The following is an 18,111-nucleotide window of genomic DNA, read 5'->3' on the forward strand; positions in this document are numbered from 1 at the left end:
AGGACTGACAGGAATTGAGGGAGAACAGACTGTTGTAAAGACTGATGGGATTGAAAACTGGTACAGAAATCTTACAGGTCACTTTTGCCAAATGTCTCAATAGTTTCAATATGTTAACACTGAAATATAGACATTTTTCCTTTACAAATGTATCCTAAGAAGATAATCACACATATTCTCCAAAATAGATATTCAGGGATGCACCTTGAATTGTGGTTTATAGAAGCAAAGAGTGGAAGCACTCTAAATGTTACAATCACTGTAATGATGGTCACTATGAACAGAGGAGCTCTGACTATGTCTCAGGCAGTCATTCCATGTGATTTACATACAGGGTCAAATTTATGACTCAGAGCAAACCCGTGAGGTGCCCACCATGTGATCACTTTGAACAGACAGGGAAAGGAGACTCAGAGAGGTTAAGGAGCGTCTATTTGCATCAGGATCTGGAGACACCGGAGGAGAGCAACAGTTAGGCGCCTAGTGATGGGAGACAGGCTCTGCTGTGCGGGAGAGGGACAGAAATGACTGAGACAGATGCACATCACGACTGTGCTAAGTGCCGTGAGGAAGAGCTGATGATGCCATGAGAGCAGGTAACAGGAGTCCTGACAGGTCCCCTGCCGCTGTTATCAATAATATCTGAAAGACAGAAAGGATAAATGGAATATGAAATAAAAATAGAATTCTATATAATTCTATACAAGTATAGAATGAAAAAAACTCTTGGGATTAAAAATATGATCATAGAAATGAATAATTTCAGAGATGAATTGGAAGATTACACTCATGCTCCCAGCAAGTAGACAGAAAAGTAATGACAAGGAGGAGAGAGGACCTGTGAGAATATGTCTGTTAGTCACGACTTTCCAACAAGTTACAATTACAAGTTGCCAAAATAATGGAGAGTAGGGAATGATAAAAAAAAAATCAAGAAGACTTCTCAGAGTTTACAGGCAAAAATTTACATCTTGAACGGCCTACACAAATTCTTAGTGCACTAGATGGAAACAGACCCACACCAGACACATCAAGTGAAATTTGAGAAACAGGTTGGAAAAGAAGAGACCTTGAAAACTAAGAGGCAACAAACATGTGCCCGGAGGCTAGAAGACACTGAGCAATGCCTTCTCAATTCTGAGGAAAGAATAAGTGTTTCCAACAGAGTTGTTTATCTAGTCAAGATGTGAGTCAGCCCTAGGGCAGCCTAAGGCCCTTCAGGGTTACAGTGTTTCACTTTCCATGTTCCTTTCCTCAGGATACTGTTAGGCAAAGTGGAGGAAAATGGTGGAGTAAATCAACAATGGGGAAGCCATGGGATCCAGGCCCCAGGGGAGCCAAACAAAAGAGCTAGAGGGCTGCCCAGGAGGCGGTGAAGGAGATCCAGGGCGTCAGCCCAGCCCCAGGTGTGCAGGGACCCCTTCCACACGAGGCAGGCCTGAGGGCTGTGGGACAGGGCTGTGCAAAGAGACGAAGTTGGTAGAATATCAGATGTACTCAAAGATGTTCAGGAAGACTAGACTCTGAGGAGAGCTTGGGGATGGTTTAAAATGAGTACAATAAAATAATTATTTATTCCTGGGAAAATTAAAAATTCATTCAAGAAAATGAGAGGAAAAAAAAGAAAATAAAAGGAAAGTAGTCATAGCCTACTAAATGCTCAGTTGTGACTTTCATGTCCATCATCATAATAATGTAAATATTGCAGATTGAGCTCATCAAAATTGCAAAATTGATAAATTTGTAATTATAAATTATGATTGTATTGGGAGGACAGCGGTGTGTGAAAGAAGAACCAGTTAACTAAAGATGATGCATAAAGCTGAAAAACAAAGGAGTATTATAAACAGCATGCTATCTAGAGGCATTGAAATAACAATTAGAGATTCAGCTGAAAGTGTAAAACAGCTTGTCTCTGAGATTCAAGAATTGGGGCAGCGTGGAAGATTGAATCAACTGCCTTGATATCAAGTCTTGTAGAAGTGTTTTACTCTTTAAAGCTATGTGCATGTGTTCATTAGCCAAAAATGAAAAGACACCCCGGTAGGAGTGACAATGGACTCAGGAGCTGTTCTGTAAGGAGAGTCACAGACATGGGGCAGTAGTTACAATAAAGCAGGACATACAGTGGTCAGTTTTTATGGGATGACTTGTTTTTATTTATTTAGTTTAGGTTGATTATTATTAATTTTTTTAGTAGGAGGAATTACAGCATACCTGTAGGCAAGAAGGAATGATCCAGAAGAGAGCCAGAAACTGCTGATACAGGGGAGGGAGGAGCCACATCCTGTGCCCTCCCTGAGGGGCAGCCTTAGACAGGAGGGACCATCCATCATCACTGGGGGGAAGGTGAGGATACAGGTGCAGCTGTGGGAGTGCGGGAGGATGATGTCATTCTACCTGAGTCCTCTTTCATTTTCTGAGTGAAAACAGAAGTTCATCAGTAAGGATAGGGAGTGGGGAGGGAGTGGAGGGGATTGAGGAGGGAACAGAAAGTGAGAGACAGCCCTCTCAGGAGGTGGGAGAGTGAGCTAATTCAGACAAGGCATCTGACAATGCGGGGTGGGGGCCACTGAGGTCTGTGCTCATTAACTTAGAGACAGAAAGTTCCTGCCCTTGGGCAGCAACAGAAGGATGGATAATAAACTAAAAGAAAAAGCAACAAAATATCTCCCGTGTGAGGACTGTAGTTCTTTTTACTTTGTCATTGATCACTTTCAACACTTTATAACTTGTTTTACAGTGAATGTACATTATATCATATATGATACATTACCTGTACATCATAATCAGAATTAAAAAGCTATGTTTATTTTTTTAAAAAGTAAAAGCAGGTGGATAGAAAAAGTAGAGAGCCAGGGGTGGAGAGCTGAACTTGCCGGCCTCCACGCCTGGGCCGTGGGCTGTGAACTCACGGAGCCTTTCTCCTTGTCTCAGGACCATGTTCTCTGCAGAGGCCAAACAAGATCTTTCTCTTCTTTTTTGGCATGTGCTCATTTATTAGTATCTGGTCATCACTTTGTTGCTTTTAGGACGGTTTTTGTATTTTACATGGCATTTTTAGCTATTTTCAGTGGGGAGAATTGTCCATACAATGCAGCCCATCTTCTCCTGTAATGGAAATTCTATGTCAGAAGAGCTCAGTCAAAAGGCTCAGAATGGGCGTCCTCACACAGGATCTGCAGATGATCTGTCAAGTGTTTTCGGAGCGTAAGGGATTTTAATGTCTTTTAATTTTTGAAAACATTATATGCACACAGAGAATTTAAATGATACTGAAGAATATTAAAAAAAAAACCCTCTTATTGTCCCCCTAACCCCCTAGTCACGCAAGTCTTCTAGTCAGAAACCACTGCAGTGAGCAGTTTCTCTTCCCAGAGAAATATATCCACGTGTTAATGTGCACTGTTGTGTCAGTCATAGAGTTCAGGGCACAGGCTGGGAGAAGTTATCTGCAGATTCACATGTCTGTTGGAGGACTTGTTTTAGAATATACATCGAACTCTTAAACTCAACAATATGGAAACAAATAACTCAATGAAAGAGAATAAACAAAAGCCTGAACAGATACCCCATCAAAGAAGATGTATAAATGGAAATACATATGAAAAGATGGTCAACATCATATGCTATCAGGATATGGAACTTAAAAAAATGATTTTGTTTTGTTTGTTTTCTCCCAGGTTTTTTAAAACTTTATTTATGTATTTATTTTACAATACCAAAATTTTAAACTGAAGTATAGTTGATGTACAATATTATATGTTACAGGTATACAATATAGTGATTCACAATTTTTAAAGGTTAGGGGATAGTGATTATAAATTATTGGCTATATCCCCCGTGTTGTACATACATCCTTGTAGCTTATTTTACACCTAATAGTTTATACCTCTTAATCCTCCACCTCCATCTTGCCCCTCACCCTTCCTTCTCCCCACTGGTAACCACTAGTTTCTTCTCTACATCTGTGAGTCTGTTTCTTTTCTGAAAAACAATGATGTTATCCTATCACACACCGATGAGAACGGCTAGAATCCAAGAATGAGTAATACCAAACGCTGAGCAGGACGTGGAGCCACAGAAGCCCCCGGCACTGCTGCAGGAATACGAAGCAGCGCAGCCACTGCAGGGACGGGCAGCAGTTTCTCATGAAGCTACACAGAGACTCACTGTCCCACCTGCTGATCACTCCAGTACTTACAAAACTCATTTTAGAACTCATGTTTGCACAAAACCTTGCACACCAGTGTTTATAGCAGAGTACCCCTCAAGTGTGGGCTGCACATAGTGACTTCCTTCTAAAGACTACAGTATGGAAAGTGGGGAAGGAAAAATAAAAGTTCCCAAAGAGAATCCTGGGACATGTACCTCAGCCAGGTGATGAGGTGCATTTATTGGTGATAATCAAGTGGAGAGCACACACTCTCTATGTGTGGAGAATGTTACTTCATGTCTGTCGTCTTCTCCCCTCAAACTCTTTGCCTCAATCACTCAAGTCAAATAAAAAAGACAGTCTACAACATCCCTGAGCAGTCCTCTCCACAATATACAAGTCATTGAAAATGAGGAAAGTCTGAGAGGCTGTCACAGCCACAGAGCCTGAAGGAGATATGGACTTAATATAATGAGGTGTCTTCGATGGGACCCTGGATCAGAAAAAAAGAAAAACTAATGAAATCCAAATAAATCTTGGAGTTTGGTAATAATGTATCACTGGTGCTTCATTAGCTGTGACAAATGTATGGTCATCATATGAGATGTTCCCACAGGGAAACTGAGGGTGAGATATATAGTAACTCTGTACTAACTTTACTACATTTTTGTAAATTTTAAACCTTAGTATAATTTTTAAAAAACTTAGTATCCGCCGGAAACGAAGAGGGAGTTGAAGAAACAATATAGACTTTGAGTTTTCCAGGGTGTTTTCATTAAGGAAAGGAGAGTGTGTTGTGGAGAGAGAAGATGGGAACCTCAGACACAGGGCAGGGCTGCAGGGCTCTCCTCTCCTCCACCCCCTGCCTCACCCCCGAGCCTGACCCCAGAGCTACTCAGAAAGCTTCCTCATCCCCCACTGCTGTCCAGTCTCCAGGGTGCCATCTCCCTATGACTCAGACCACAGCCCCTCCGCTCCCCGGGCTGTGCCGAATAGGAGAGCAAAGGGCAGCAGCGCCCTCGTGTGGCCACAGGGATGATGACAGGAGACCTGAGCTCCCCTTTGACCTCCTTACCAGGGACCTGCCCAGGGTTTCCTTGGGCTCCCAGCAGTGAGACAGGGCTGTGCATCCAAGGGGACGACCCATCCAGTGTCAAGTTTAGAATATGAATTATTTCACAAAATACAGGCTTACACAGATGTTTTCCTCCCCATTGAATTACCAAAGATTTTGACCTCAGGGAGGAGCAGATCTCGAGAACGATAAAAGTTGGTTCCCAGGTCCAGTGTGGACTCCACAAACGTACTGGACGCCCTCAGTCTCCTGGGATAGTACCTTGAACTGCAAGTCCCTGTCACCTGTTTCCACTGCTGCTAACAAGGATGTAGGCTCTCGCTCCAGGGAATCAGCTCTGGAACCTCCATCCTGAAGATGGTGTGGAGGAGGGGGGAGGAGGAGGAGATCCCCAGGGTAACGGGGCCGCCCCCTGAGAAGTGAGGAGAAGGAAGAAATCATGACAGTAAGGGATGAAGGCCAACAGGACTGGAGAAGGAAGAAGCAGAGAGGAGAGGGGCGGGGAAGGGGCCAGCTCAGTGGCCACATGTGCAGGAGGGATGCGGTCTGTGTGGGGAGAGGCACAGGAGCTTTGGCCTGGGCTCTGGTAGAAGCTCCAGTTTTCACCTGGATGGTAATTACACAGGTGTTAGCTCTATATTTTGATAGTAAACTCCACTGAAGTTTTAGGTATTTTCTGTCCTTACAGGTATGCTGTGACTCAAATCACATGGAAGAAAGGGAAAAGAAAAAAAGAGAGAAGGGAGGTGATGAAAGGAATTCCTCTCTTGCAGAGAAATACCCCTTTTCCTGGTACCCACTCCCCCCTCTGCACACAGGATGCTGGGGGGCAGGGAGAATCAAGGGAGAGCCTGTCCTCAGCTCACAGCCTGGGCTACTTGGACACCATCTCTTTATTTGCTAAGACAGTGGGGACCACTGTGCCAAAAAGACTGGCCCCAGGGGCTTTGGAAAAGACCTGCCCAGCCGGTGGCCATGGAGGTCATTCCTGGAGAGCAGAGGACAGGATGTGGGGTGGAGCCTGTGGCTGCAAGGAGATCAGCCAAGAGTCTGAGCCCAGGTATTTCTGAACATTTCCCTGAGAACATGAAAACCATCTGCCCCCTCCCAAGACCTACTGGACCCAGGCGTCCCAACACTGTACCCAGGGACACCAACCATGGACCCTCATCCTGTGCAGGCATCAAACTTTCCACTCTTTGAAGCTTCAAGGACTCCCTCACCTCCTCCCCACTCCTGAGAGCCCAGGACTCCGGCGTCCTGCCTCTTCTTCCCTTTTGTGGACCTAACAGACAGGGACCTGCTGTCTGGATCCCTCAGGCCTGTCTCCAGCCACCTCCAGATCCTGAAATTAAATGTCCTGTAGTCCTGGACCCAAAGCTAATTTCTGGCCCTGCCTGATGACCCAGGGTTGGGTTTGTGGGTCAGGGGAGGCTCCCCAGGGCCCCACAGTTGGCAGCTGAGCCCCGCATCCAGCTGAGCAGAATCAGGTGATTTTTGACAAAAGACTGGGATCTGGAGGAGACACATCAGCCTTATGAAGGAGGAAAAAGCTGCCTCAGTCTCTCCCCTTCCATCCACAACCAGTGAACAAACACAACACACAACAAAGGTGACTCTGCCCACCACACCAGGACTCCAGAGAATTCCACACAATGGACGTAATAGAGGTGGGTCGACTGGAACCCACGGAGGAGGCAAAACCCAGGTAACAGCAGAGGCAGAGCCTCCGATCCTGGTCCCCAGCTGTGGCCACCGAGCTGGAAGCCCCAGGACACCTAGTGTAGCAGGGAGGTGACTCATAGGAATCCAGCATTCCAGCCTCAGCAGTGCCAGGGCCCCAGGTATAACTAGATATCAGCAAGAGTGGGTCCTGGGTCCCCAACCCACCAGCCACTGAGACACACATGACTTCGGCGTCCCAACACCCCACTCCAGCAACAGAGAACCTTACAACACGGGACAAGGCAGAGGTGCCTGCAGGATCCCAGCTCCCCTATCCCCTTCTTCCCTGTGGCAGTGATGCCGGGGAATTAGGGGATCCCAGACATGAGGGAAGAGCCCACTATCCCCATTCACCATGCAGCGACGCCAGCGACACTGTCTGTAAGAAGGCTCCAACGACCCTGGAGGCACATGAAGCAATAAAGAGGGCACGGGGCCACACTTCTGGCAGAGGTGATGGAGGGTGGAAAGTGCCAACTGTCAAACAAAAGGTAACACAAGTAAGAGAACCCAAAAACCCATGCTGTAGCGCCGCCTACTGGACAAGAGAAGGAAAGGCCTCTATTTTCTAATCTGTTGAATTGTTGGAATCAAGCTGAAACGTGTTCCTCGCATCAAATGCCTTGGCAGAGGAACAAGACATCAAGCACTGTGAAGAACCACAGTAACACTGTACCACAAAAAACAAAAGACAATTCTCCACAAGTCACACTTAAAGTCGTGGATTATTGCGATATAATCAATAGAGAATTCAAAACTGCTGTCATGAAGACACTCAACAAACTACAAGAAAACTTAGAAAGGCAGTATAATGAGCTCAGGAATAAAATTAGTGAATAGGGGCAGGGTCTGGGGTAGGGGCGGCAGGCGCCATGTCTGGCCGCGAAGGTGGCAAGAAGCCCCTGAAGCAGCCCAAGAAGCAGGCCAAGGAGATGGACGAGGAAGATACGGCATTCAAGCAGAGCAGTAAGAGGAGCAGAAGAAACTCGAGTTGCTAAAAGGGAAGGCTGCGGGGAAAGGTCCCCTGGCCACAGGTGGAATTAAGAAATCTGGCAAAAAGTAAGCTGTTCCTTGTGCCTAAGGCAATGATGATCCTTAATTCCATTCCTGTTTAAACATCTGGATTCCCTGCCATAACATCGGTTGCCACCTGTAGCTAGAATGAAGTGTTGTCTTGGAACCTATTGTACATTTAAGAATAAACTTTTGTGAAAAAAAAAATCAAACAGTGGCTCATCTTCTCTTTAGTTCATCTCAATCATTTCTACCTTAGCTGTGAAATCAGCACAAACTCAGCCCAGAATCCTGTCAAAATGTGTTCTTGTCTTTTTTCCATCCTGAATTTTGTACCACCTGGAATTAAACCAACTCATTTGAAATGGCAAAAAAAAAAAAAAAAGGATAGGAGGAATACTTTATCAAAGAGATTGAAATGCAAAATGAAAAGACAAACTACTGAGTGGGAGAAAATATTTCCAAAAGGATGCGACTGACAAGGGCTTAATTTCCAATGTATACAGACGGCTCATACACCCCAATATCAAAAAACAAACAACCCAGTTGAAAAATGAACAGAAGACTTTTCATTTCTCCAAGAAGACATACAAATAGCCAACAGGCACATGAAAAGATGCTCCATATTGCTAATTATTAGAGAAATGCAAATCAAAACTACAATGAGGTATCACCTCACACATGTTAGAATGGCCATCAACAAAAAGTCTAAGAATAATAAATGCGGGAGAGGGTGTGGAGGAAAGGGAACCCTCCTACACTGTTGGTGGGAATGTAAATTGGTGCAGCCACTATAGAAAACCATGTGAAGGTTCCTTTAAAAATTAAAAATAGAGTTACCATATGATCCAACATATATCTGGAAAAGACGAAAACTCTAATTTGAAAAGATACATGCACCCCAACACTCATAGCAGCACTATTCACAATAGCCAAGACATGGAAGCAACCTAAATGTCCATCAACAGAAGAACTGATAAAGATGTGGTGTATACACACACACACACACACACACACACACACACACTAGACTATTATTCAGCCATAAAGAAGGATGAAATATTGTCATTTGCTGCAACATGGGTGGACCTAGAGATTATCATACTAAGTGAAGTAAGTCAGGCAGAGAAAAACAAATACATGATATCACTTTTGTGTGGAATCTAAAAAAAAAAAAGAAATCAACTTATTCACAAAACAGAAACAGACTCACAGACATAGAAAACAAACTTATGGTTACCAAAGGGGAAAGGTTTGGGGGGAAAGGATGAATTAGGAGTTTGAGATTAGCAGATACTCACTACTATATATAACATAGATAAACAGCAAGGACTGCCTGTATAGCACAAGATACTATATTCAATATCTTATAATAGCCTATAATGGAAAAGAATCTGAAAGAGTATATATGTATGTATGTGTGTATATATATATACACAACTGAATCACTTTGCTATAGATGTGAAGCTAACACAATATTGTAAATTAACTATACTTCAGTTATATGTGTGTTTGTGTGTGTGTGTGTGTGTGTGTGTGTGTGCATGTATTTGGTCTTTGTCCCCATTTCTGGCACACAATGCCTAAAACCTTTAGAACCCCCTAAGTGATGAGAGCCACAAAGCTGTGTTTTGCTTTGTTAAAAATTGACTTTTGGACCAAACTTTAGGATGGGGGCTGGTTACCAGGAGAACCAACCATGTTAATAGAAGGTTGGAACTTTCAGTCCCACCTCATCCCCCATGTCCTGGGAGCTGAGAGGGGCTGAAGGTTTAATCAGTTGCAATGGCCAATGACTTAATCAATTGTGCCTATGCAATGAAACCTCCATAAAAACCCAAAATGATGGGGTTCAGAGAGCTTCCACATTGATGAAGACATGGAGATTTGGGGAGAATGATGCAATCTGAGAGGACATCCGCCAAGTCCTTCCCACATACCTTACTTGCCCTGTGCATCTACTCTATCTGGCTGGTCATCAGTTATATCCAGTAACCTAGTAAGTAAAACGTTTCTTGGAGTTCTGTGAGCTGCTCTAGCAAATTAATTGAACCCCAGTTGGGGATCATTAGAACACCCACTTTATAGACAATCAGAAACAGGTAACAACCTGTCCTTGTGATTGGCATATTAGGAAGGGGGACAGTCTTGCAAGACAGAGCATCTAACCTGTGGGATCTGATACTATCTCTAGTAGATTGAATCAGAATTGAGTTAATGGGTGATGTGGGGAAAATCCCCACACACTGGAATTTGGTGATCACAAAAGAACAGTAGGAGGAAAAGCCTGAGTTTTGCTTGAGATCTTCTATCTCCTGCAACACAGAGCGGTCAGCCTGGCAGAGATGGGAGAACTCCAGAAAAGAGAAAAGAAACAACAATTTTACCCACTGTAATGTGAAACCTTCCCCTATGGAGCTGAAATAGACACTTTGATTTCGCCCCTCTCTTCCTACAGTTTTAGACAAAGTTTCACTAAATAATTGGCGTTGACCTGTGTGAGTATGCCTCTTTCATTACATCTTGAAGATCTTGTGTTTTTTTCACAAATGGAAGGTTTGTGCCAACCCTGTGTTGAGCAAGTCTATTGGTGCTACTTTCCCAACAGCATCTGCTTGCTTCATGTCTCTGTGTCACATGTTGGTAATTCTCACACTATTACAAACTTTTTCATTATTATTAGATTTGTTATGCTGATCTGTGGTCAGTAATCTTTGATGTTATTATTGTAATTGCTTTGGGCCCCCATGAACCACTCCCATATAAGACAGCAAACTTAATGGATAAATGATGTGTCTGTTCTGACTACTCCACCGACTAGCTATTCCCCTGTCTCTCTCCCTCTCCTCAGGCCTCCCTACTCCTTGAGACACAACAACATTGACTTTAGGGCAATTAATAACCTTATAATGACCTCTAAGTGTTCAAGTGAAAGGAAGAGTCGCATGTATCACTTTAAATCAAAAGCTAGAAATTATTAGGCTCAGTCAGGAAGGCATGTCAAAAGCCAAGATAGGCTGAAAGCTGGGCCTCTTGGGCCGAACAGTTAGCCAAGTTGTGAAAGCAAAGGAAAATTCCTGAAGGAAATTAACAGTGCTCCTCCAGTGAACACACGAATGATAAGAAAACGAAACCACCTTTCTGCTGGTATGGAGAAGGTTGGCATGGTCCGGATAGAACAGCCGCAACATTTCCTTCAGCCAAATTCTAAGCCACAGCGAGGCCCTAACTCTCTTAAATTCTATGAAGGCTGAGAGAGGTGAGGAAGCTGCAGGAGAAAAATTTGAAGCTAGCAGAAGGTGGTTGACAAAGTTTAGGGAAAGAAGCCGTCTCTGTAACATAAAGTGCAAGGTGAGGCAGCAAGTGCTGATGTAAAAACTGCAGGTTACCCAGAAGATCTAGCTAAGGTAATCCGTGAAGGTGGCTGCACTAAACAACAGATTCTCAATGTAGACGAAATAGCCTTATATTGGAAAAAGCTGCCATCTAGAACTTTCATAGCTAGAGAGGAGAAGCCAATGCCTGATTCAAAGTGTCAAAGGACATGCTGGCTCCCTTGTTAAGGGCTAATGCAGCTGGCAACTTTAAGTTGAAATCAATGCTCATTTACCATTCAGAAAAATCCTAGGGCCCTTAAGATGTGTGCGAACTCCACTCTGCCTGTGCTCTGTAAATGGAACAACAAAGCCTAGACGACAGCGTTTCTGTTTACAACATGGTGGACTCAACATTTTCAGCCCAATATTGAAACCTACTTCTCAGAAGAAAGGACTTCTTTCAAGATATTGCTGCTCGTTGACAATGCGCCTGGTCACCCAAGAGCTCTCATGGAGATGGACAATGAGAACTTCCCTCCTCTCCTGCTTTCCCTGTTTGCTCATGGACCAATGACATGGTCTTAGGTACTTTGGATGATGCTAATAAGGGCAGCATCCCAGGGACAGCAGAAGAGGAAGGTCATAGGATCCTGGATGCCTGGACAACCTCGAGGTGCAGGGTCACTGAGCAGCCCTGGAACTGCCTGCCTCCCTGTCATGGAGACACAGACAAGCTTCCATCCTGCTAGACCACTGTTATTTGCGTTTCTGCTGCACACGCTGAGTTAATACATATGGAGAGAATAGGACTTCCCAGGGGCATGCGGCCGTGGTGGTCTGCTCTGGAGATGAGCAGAGATTTATTTATGGTATTCACCTCTGTGGGCTCCTAGGAGATTATTCTAAGTTGGAGAAGAGAGCTGGGCCAGAGGAGGCAGACAGGGAGATTGGAGACGGTTACCCTCCTCATCTTTCTAGCCATGGGGCTTCCCTGGGGGAGTGTTTGGCTCACCAGGTATTAGATTTGGGAGTCTTTGTTTCTTCACTTGCTGTCCTCTTTGCAGAACACGGGAGTGTTCGTCCTAGCCAGGAGCAGAAACTGGTTTGAACAGCTGATTTTTGGATAGCTGACCTCAGGTCCCTCATAGCCTGTGCCCTGGTGATCATAAAATTCTATCACTTCACTGTATTCTGTTTATTATAAGTGAGTCACTAGGTCCAGCTTATGCTCCAAGGGTGGGGATTACACAAGTGCATGAACACCGTGATCTGGGGATCACATCTCAGAAGTGGGCTTACTGTAAAGCGGACTTTGGCAGCCACCTAAATGTGTGGCATCTCACAGGGCTGTAGCCAAGAATGCAGAGATCAGTGGTATATACAAAACTCAGGTCAAAGGGATTTTGTGTTCAATCCACTGGAATGTAGGTCATAATTAAGATCCCAGAAAAGTGGCCCAGTCTTCTAGGCAATTTGGGGCTTGGAAGAGGCAAGAGGCTATGTAGAAATATAAAGAAAAGCCAATGAAAAGAAACCCAACAGTTGTAATAGTTAGTGTTCTCACTATTTCTCTTATGGATCTGAGAATTTACAAAGTCTTTGTGTTCAATAGTTACATGATTTAATAATCAGCACAGCCTTAAATAATTTAGGAAATATAATGGACTGAGGGATAAGGAAATCACATGACCCAGGCCTGACCAATCAGGTTACCACATTGTACCACATCCACCTAGCAACAGGGACTGGTCCAATGGTAATTTTTCTTTTTCAGTACTTTATAAATGGACGCTGTGAGAAAGATGTTTCTCTTTCTGCTTAAGTTGTTAAGGTGGGTAATGTGAGGGGATTAGAAATCACATTGGCTGTTTCCCCCAGGAACAGAGAAAGAGAAGAGAGATTGAGATCTGATGACTAGTTTGAGTCCCTGAATCCAATCACGTTTCAAATTAGACTCACTCCTTGTCTTCCCTGGGAAAATCAACATGTTATGTTAATCTCTTCTGCTAAAGCTAGATTGACATGAGTTTTGTTAACTTGCAACTGAGTCCTGTCACAATAATGTAGACTTTGCTGTGATGCTGGACCTCAGTTGCTCCCTTGAGGCTGTGAGTTCCTCATGGCTGTCATCACTGATGGACCAAAAGTACAGGGAGAAGGGAAGAGATAGAGAAGGAAAAAGAGGGGGACACTGAGTTATTGACACCTTCTGAAAAACGTGAGGCAGCTTCCTCCAGCAGTAACCATTCCTGTGGGTCTATACTCCTCTGAGTGTGGTCCTCTCAAGACAAAAAGCAAACAAACAAAAATCCCTTCTTCTTAAAATACATCTCATTTCCTGCTGGTAGCAAGAAAACCTCCTGTCTTGCAGTGACATCCTTGTTCACAGATGTTAAGCAGCCTGATGCTTAGGCTGGAAATGCTGCTGGGTTTCCCTTTATTACATCAGGATTGGGGTTCATCTATGGTGTAGCTGGGGTCAGAACAGTCCTGGAGAAGCCCTTCAATATGTAAACCAAATGTCACCCAAAGGGGCACAGGCGCAGCACCACGGAGCCATATGGTGCCTTTATGAATGAGATTTAGTCAGGAGAATTCATAAGCAGAGAAGTGTCAGAACACAACTGATCCCACGTTGTCACTGTCCCATGGAAGGGTACACTTGGGCTGGTGCAGTATATTCCCGTGGCCAGTGTCTGGGCGTGAGGATGCTCCCAAATGCTCTGCGTATTTACCAGGACAGCCAGGCAGAAACATCTTTACTACCACGACACAACAGTAGGTCTGGTTGGAAGAAGTGATCCGGTTAAAAGTGGGAGCCTCTGGAGCTCAGGGCCCGGCATTGACCTGTTTTTTCCAAGTCAGTTCATATCTGCTGACCCAGCTCTCCTCTCTAACAAGGCTGGAGGAAATGTGCCTTGAGGGCAGCTAGCTCCGGGTCTCAGCTGATTTTCCAGTCTCACTGCAGCTGCTCCCCAGGCTCCCCAGCACCTGCGAAGATCCTCTCAAACATTTCCAAGAGTCGCACAGGGTTATTTCCAATATTACATCTACGTTTTTTATTGTCTTCTGGATATTGCTACAACTTATTGGTGTTTTTGTGGCTGCTACTTTGCTATGTCATTTCGCTACACTAAACAAGTGTAACAATTTATTTAATCCCTTTTCTGTAAATACTTTTCTCCATTTTCTGTTAATAGCTTCCACCTCGGCTTTTGTTCTTTGTTTCCTACTAAATAGTGGGTCCTTTAACATTTTCCTGGCCATATACCCTGGTATTACTTTATGTTACTTAATGCTGTAGCGCTTTGTGTTACTAGAACACTCTCACTGCAGTATTTTAAAAATCAATCCTGTTAAAACTTTAATCTCAACTCTGATATAACAATACAAAGCTCAGTTTCTCGTCTCTCTCAAGTGAGTCAGTGCTCTGACCCTGGCTATTGGTGTCAGAATATGCATTTATTATGGTAAATAGATGTTATAACAAATAAACCCCCAAATTTCAGTGACTCCACAAAATAGAAGGTTACTTTTGCCTGTAAGCTGCCCGGTGCGTTTCTAATTGAGCAGTGTGTTGGTGGGGGAGGTTGGGACACAGCACTGTCTGCTCCATGCAGTCACTCAGGGGCTCAGGCTGACACTGTTGGTACCATGTTCATTACATGATCATTTTCCTTCAGAAGAAGGGAGATTACAGCACATAGAAGAGCATGTGTGTGTGTATTTTTTCATATTGATTTGTAGGTGAATATTTAGATAATACTCTTTCACATATTTTTAAGATTTTATTTCTGTAGAAGAGTTTTAGTTTCACAGCAAAACTGAGGGGAATCTATAGACATTTTCCTCACACTCCCTGCCCTCATACATGCATAGTAGCTCTTATCAATGCTCCCTGCAGAGTGGTATATTTGTTACAATTGATGAACCTACAATGACACATCATGATCACCCAAAGTCCATAGTTTATATTACAGTTCACTTTTGGAGGTCTACACTCTATGGGTTTGGACAAATGTATAATGATATGTGTCCATCATTATAGTATCACACAGAGTATTTTCACTGCCCTAAAAATCCTCTATGTTCTACCTACTCATTCCTCTCCTCATCCCCCAAACCCTGGCAACACGTCTTTTTACTGTCTCCATAGTTTTGCCTTTTCTGAAATGTCATATGCTTGGAATCATACAGCATATAGGCTTTTCAGATTGGTTTCTTTCACATAATAATATGCATTTAAGGTTCCTCCATGTCTTTTCAAGGCTTGCTAGTTTATTTCTTTGGGGCACTAAATAATATTCCATTGTCTGCATATACCACAGTTTATTTATCCATTCACCTACTGAAGGACTTCTCGGTTGCTTCCAAGCATTGACAGTTATGAATAAAACTATCAACATCCATATGCAGGTTTTTGTGTAGACATAAGTTTTTAACTTACCATGTTATCTTCTAGGTATTTATGTGAAGGAAAAGCCGGGTTGGGCTAACAAGATAACTCACAAATCTAAGTATTGGAATACTGATCTGAGTTCTGCTGGACTAACTCGTAAATCTAAGTTAATTAGTGTTGGTTTGCTGATTCCCTGTTCATGTTTTTTTTTTTTTTGCTAGCCAGCTGGATTTTCAAAGAGATATATCTGGCTTTGGAATGTTGGTTTGCTGCCTCCCTGCCTCCAATTTTGTGATAATGATGCTGCTAAAGTTGTTCCATGCCTATTGGCCGAATACCCCAAGCTTGTACTTAACCCTATAAAACCTCATGCTCACGTCTTGGAGGTGCTCAGAGCTTCGGAGGAGAAGCCCCTCTGAGCCCGCCGGCGTAGTACATCTGAGTACGCCAACCCTTCGAGTGGTGCTTGTTTCTTGGCTGGCCTGTTGTTTCTGTAACATTTACAGTTTTGCATTTTACATTTAGATCTGTGGTCCATTTTGATTTGATTTTTGTGAAGGGTGTAAGTTCTATATCTAGATACTTTTTTTTTGTTTTGCACATGGATGTCCAGTTGTCCCTGCACCACTTTTGAATGACCATCTTTGCTCCATTGTATTGTCTTTGTTCCTTTGTCAAAGATCAGTTCACTACATTTATGTGACTATTTCTGGGCTCTCTATTCTGTTCCATTGAACAGGATATTGAATTATTTGTCTATTCTTTCCCCAATACCACACTGTCTTTTTTACTGTAGCTTTATAGTAAGTTCTGAAATTAAGCACTGTCAGGCCACTCAACTTTGTTCTTCCCTTTCAATGTTGTGTTTGTTGTTCCGGGTCTTTTGCCTCTCCATTTAAAATTTAAGATCAGTTTTTCAATATCTACAAAATAACTTGCTGAGATTTTCATTGGAATTGCATTAAATCTATAGTTCAGGTGAGGAAGAATTGACTTGGGGATCTGGATAGCTCTCAGTTCAGGCTGAGACAGCTCAGAGTAAGAGGCTCCAGGTCTCTTGAGTTGGAGAACATGACTTCTGTGTGAGACCGAGTAGCTCAGAAAAGCTAGAGTCAGACCTCCAAACACACTGAGTGTGAGGCAGAGAACAAGGCCTGAGACAAAGTCACCCAGAGTGCCTATTAGCCTATTCTGCTACGGGGGTCAAAAGGAAACGCTGACCTCAGGGGCTGTCTTCCTTTTCATCCCTGGAGAGACTGGATACCTTATTGTCCTGAGGGGAGGGCTGGCCCTCAGAGTCACTCTCTCGGTACAAAATCTTGGACGCTACAGAGGCCTCTTCCCTCTCCGGAGCCGAGGACGGGGCGGCATGCTCATTTCCCTCCCCTCTTATGAGAGGCCAGCGGGGGAGATCCAGGAGGGGTTGGGGAGGCCCCATGGCCCCTCGCACTTGTGGGCTGCAGCTCTGCCTTCTCTTTCTCAAGATACTGCGGAGCCTTCCACCAAACCACACGGACCACCAAGCCGGGTGATCTGAGTTGCAGTGTCCACCGCGGTCCAGGGGCTCAGGTCCTAGTTCAGGGCGATGCAGGCTGGGTCTTAGAAGGATTGTTCACACCACAGGAGGAAGTGCCTATCAGGCCCAGGCCCCTGGTCGCAGCCACAAATCACCAGAGTGCTGTGAGACTCTGGCCGCACCCTTGATATTAGCGACGCCCCTGCACTCATACCCTACCAGTTAGCCCCACAACACCCCGGGCCCCAAATCCTCTCCCCACCTCGCAGATCAGCGGGCGGCGATTGGGTTTGGGCCGCCTGCCGGGAGATGCGCCTTTCCCGGCTCCCGCGCCGCTGCAGCGGAGGGTCCCCTGCTCCTCCCCGCTGCGGAGGCCCGCCCAGGTCTTGGTCCGGGGCAGGGACCCCTCCCCGCCCGCCACCCCCAAAGCAGCAGGAGGAGTGGTTGGGTTCCTAAAGCCCTTACCATTGGAGTCTGAGAAGAGATCTGAGTCCCGGCAGGTCGGTAGAGTAACCCTAAAACGGGAACCACGGAGACCCTGATTGGCTTCTCTAGAAGCTGGACACGCAATGGGAGCGAGAACTGGGGTTACGTCATGAGTATCCAGGCAGGAGGGCCCGACACAGGTTGTGAGAGGAAGAAGTGAAACCCCGGAGACATGGGGAATCCCGGGTGGCTTGCCTCCCGCGCCCGGACACCGGTCTCCGGGCCTAAGACCCTGAAAGCCCTGCTCAGAAACCCGGAACCTGGCCCCGAGCCCTCCTCTCCTCCTGCATGGAGCACTCTTTGTTACCCTGTCTCCCTGAGTCCTGGCCCAGGGGCTGTGTCAGTCAGCAACGTACAAACTTTCGGCTTCAGAATTTCTATACACGCTTACCATTCGGCACCTCAAAGATAATTTCATTTATG

At 44.7% G+C, this 18,111-nt stretch overlaps 1 protein-coding gene and 1 long non-coding RNA gene across 3 annotated transcripts; one reads left to right on the plus strand and one right to left on the minus strand.

The window, feature by feature from the left end:
• Positions 1 to 244: 244 nt before the first annotated feature.
• Positions 245 to 17,727, minus strand: LOC140687753 (uncharacterized). Of its 2 annotated transcripts, none has more exons than XR_012062277.1 (4): positions 17,668 to 17,727; positions 2,880 to 3,111; positions 2,218 to 2,419; positions 245 to 642 (listed from the first exon to the last, which is right to left on the minus strand). It is a non-coding gene; the product is annotated as an uncharacterized lncRNA (long non-coding RNA). The 2 variants fall into 2 exon arrangements; XR_012062278.1 differs by lacking the exon at positions 17,668 to 17,727 and adding an exon at positions 4,372 to 4,584.
• LOC116284503 (translation machinery-associated protein 7-like) lies at positions 7,829 to 8,171 on the plus strand. The gene is given in 2 exon segments (XM_072944703.1): positions 7,829 to 7,916; positions 7,919 to 8,171. Coding segments are annotated over 2 exon segments (189 nt in total). The 3' UTR covers positions 8,020 to 8,171.
• Positions 17,728 to 18,111: the final 384 nt, after the last annotated feature.

This window comes from Vicugna pacos, chromosome 20 (assembly GCF_048564905.1).
Source record: "Vicugna pacos chromosome 20, VicPac4, whole genome shotgun sequence".
NCBI lineage: Eukaryota > Metazoa > Chordata > Mammalia > Artiodactyla > Camelidae > Vicugna > Vicugna pacos.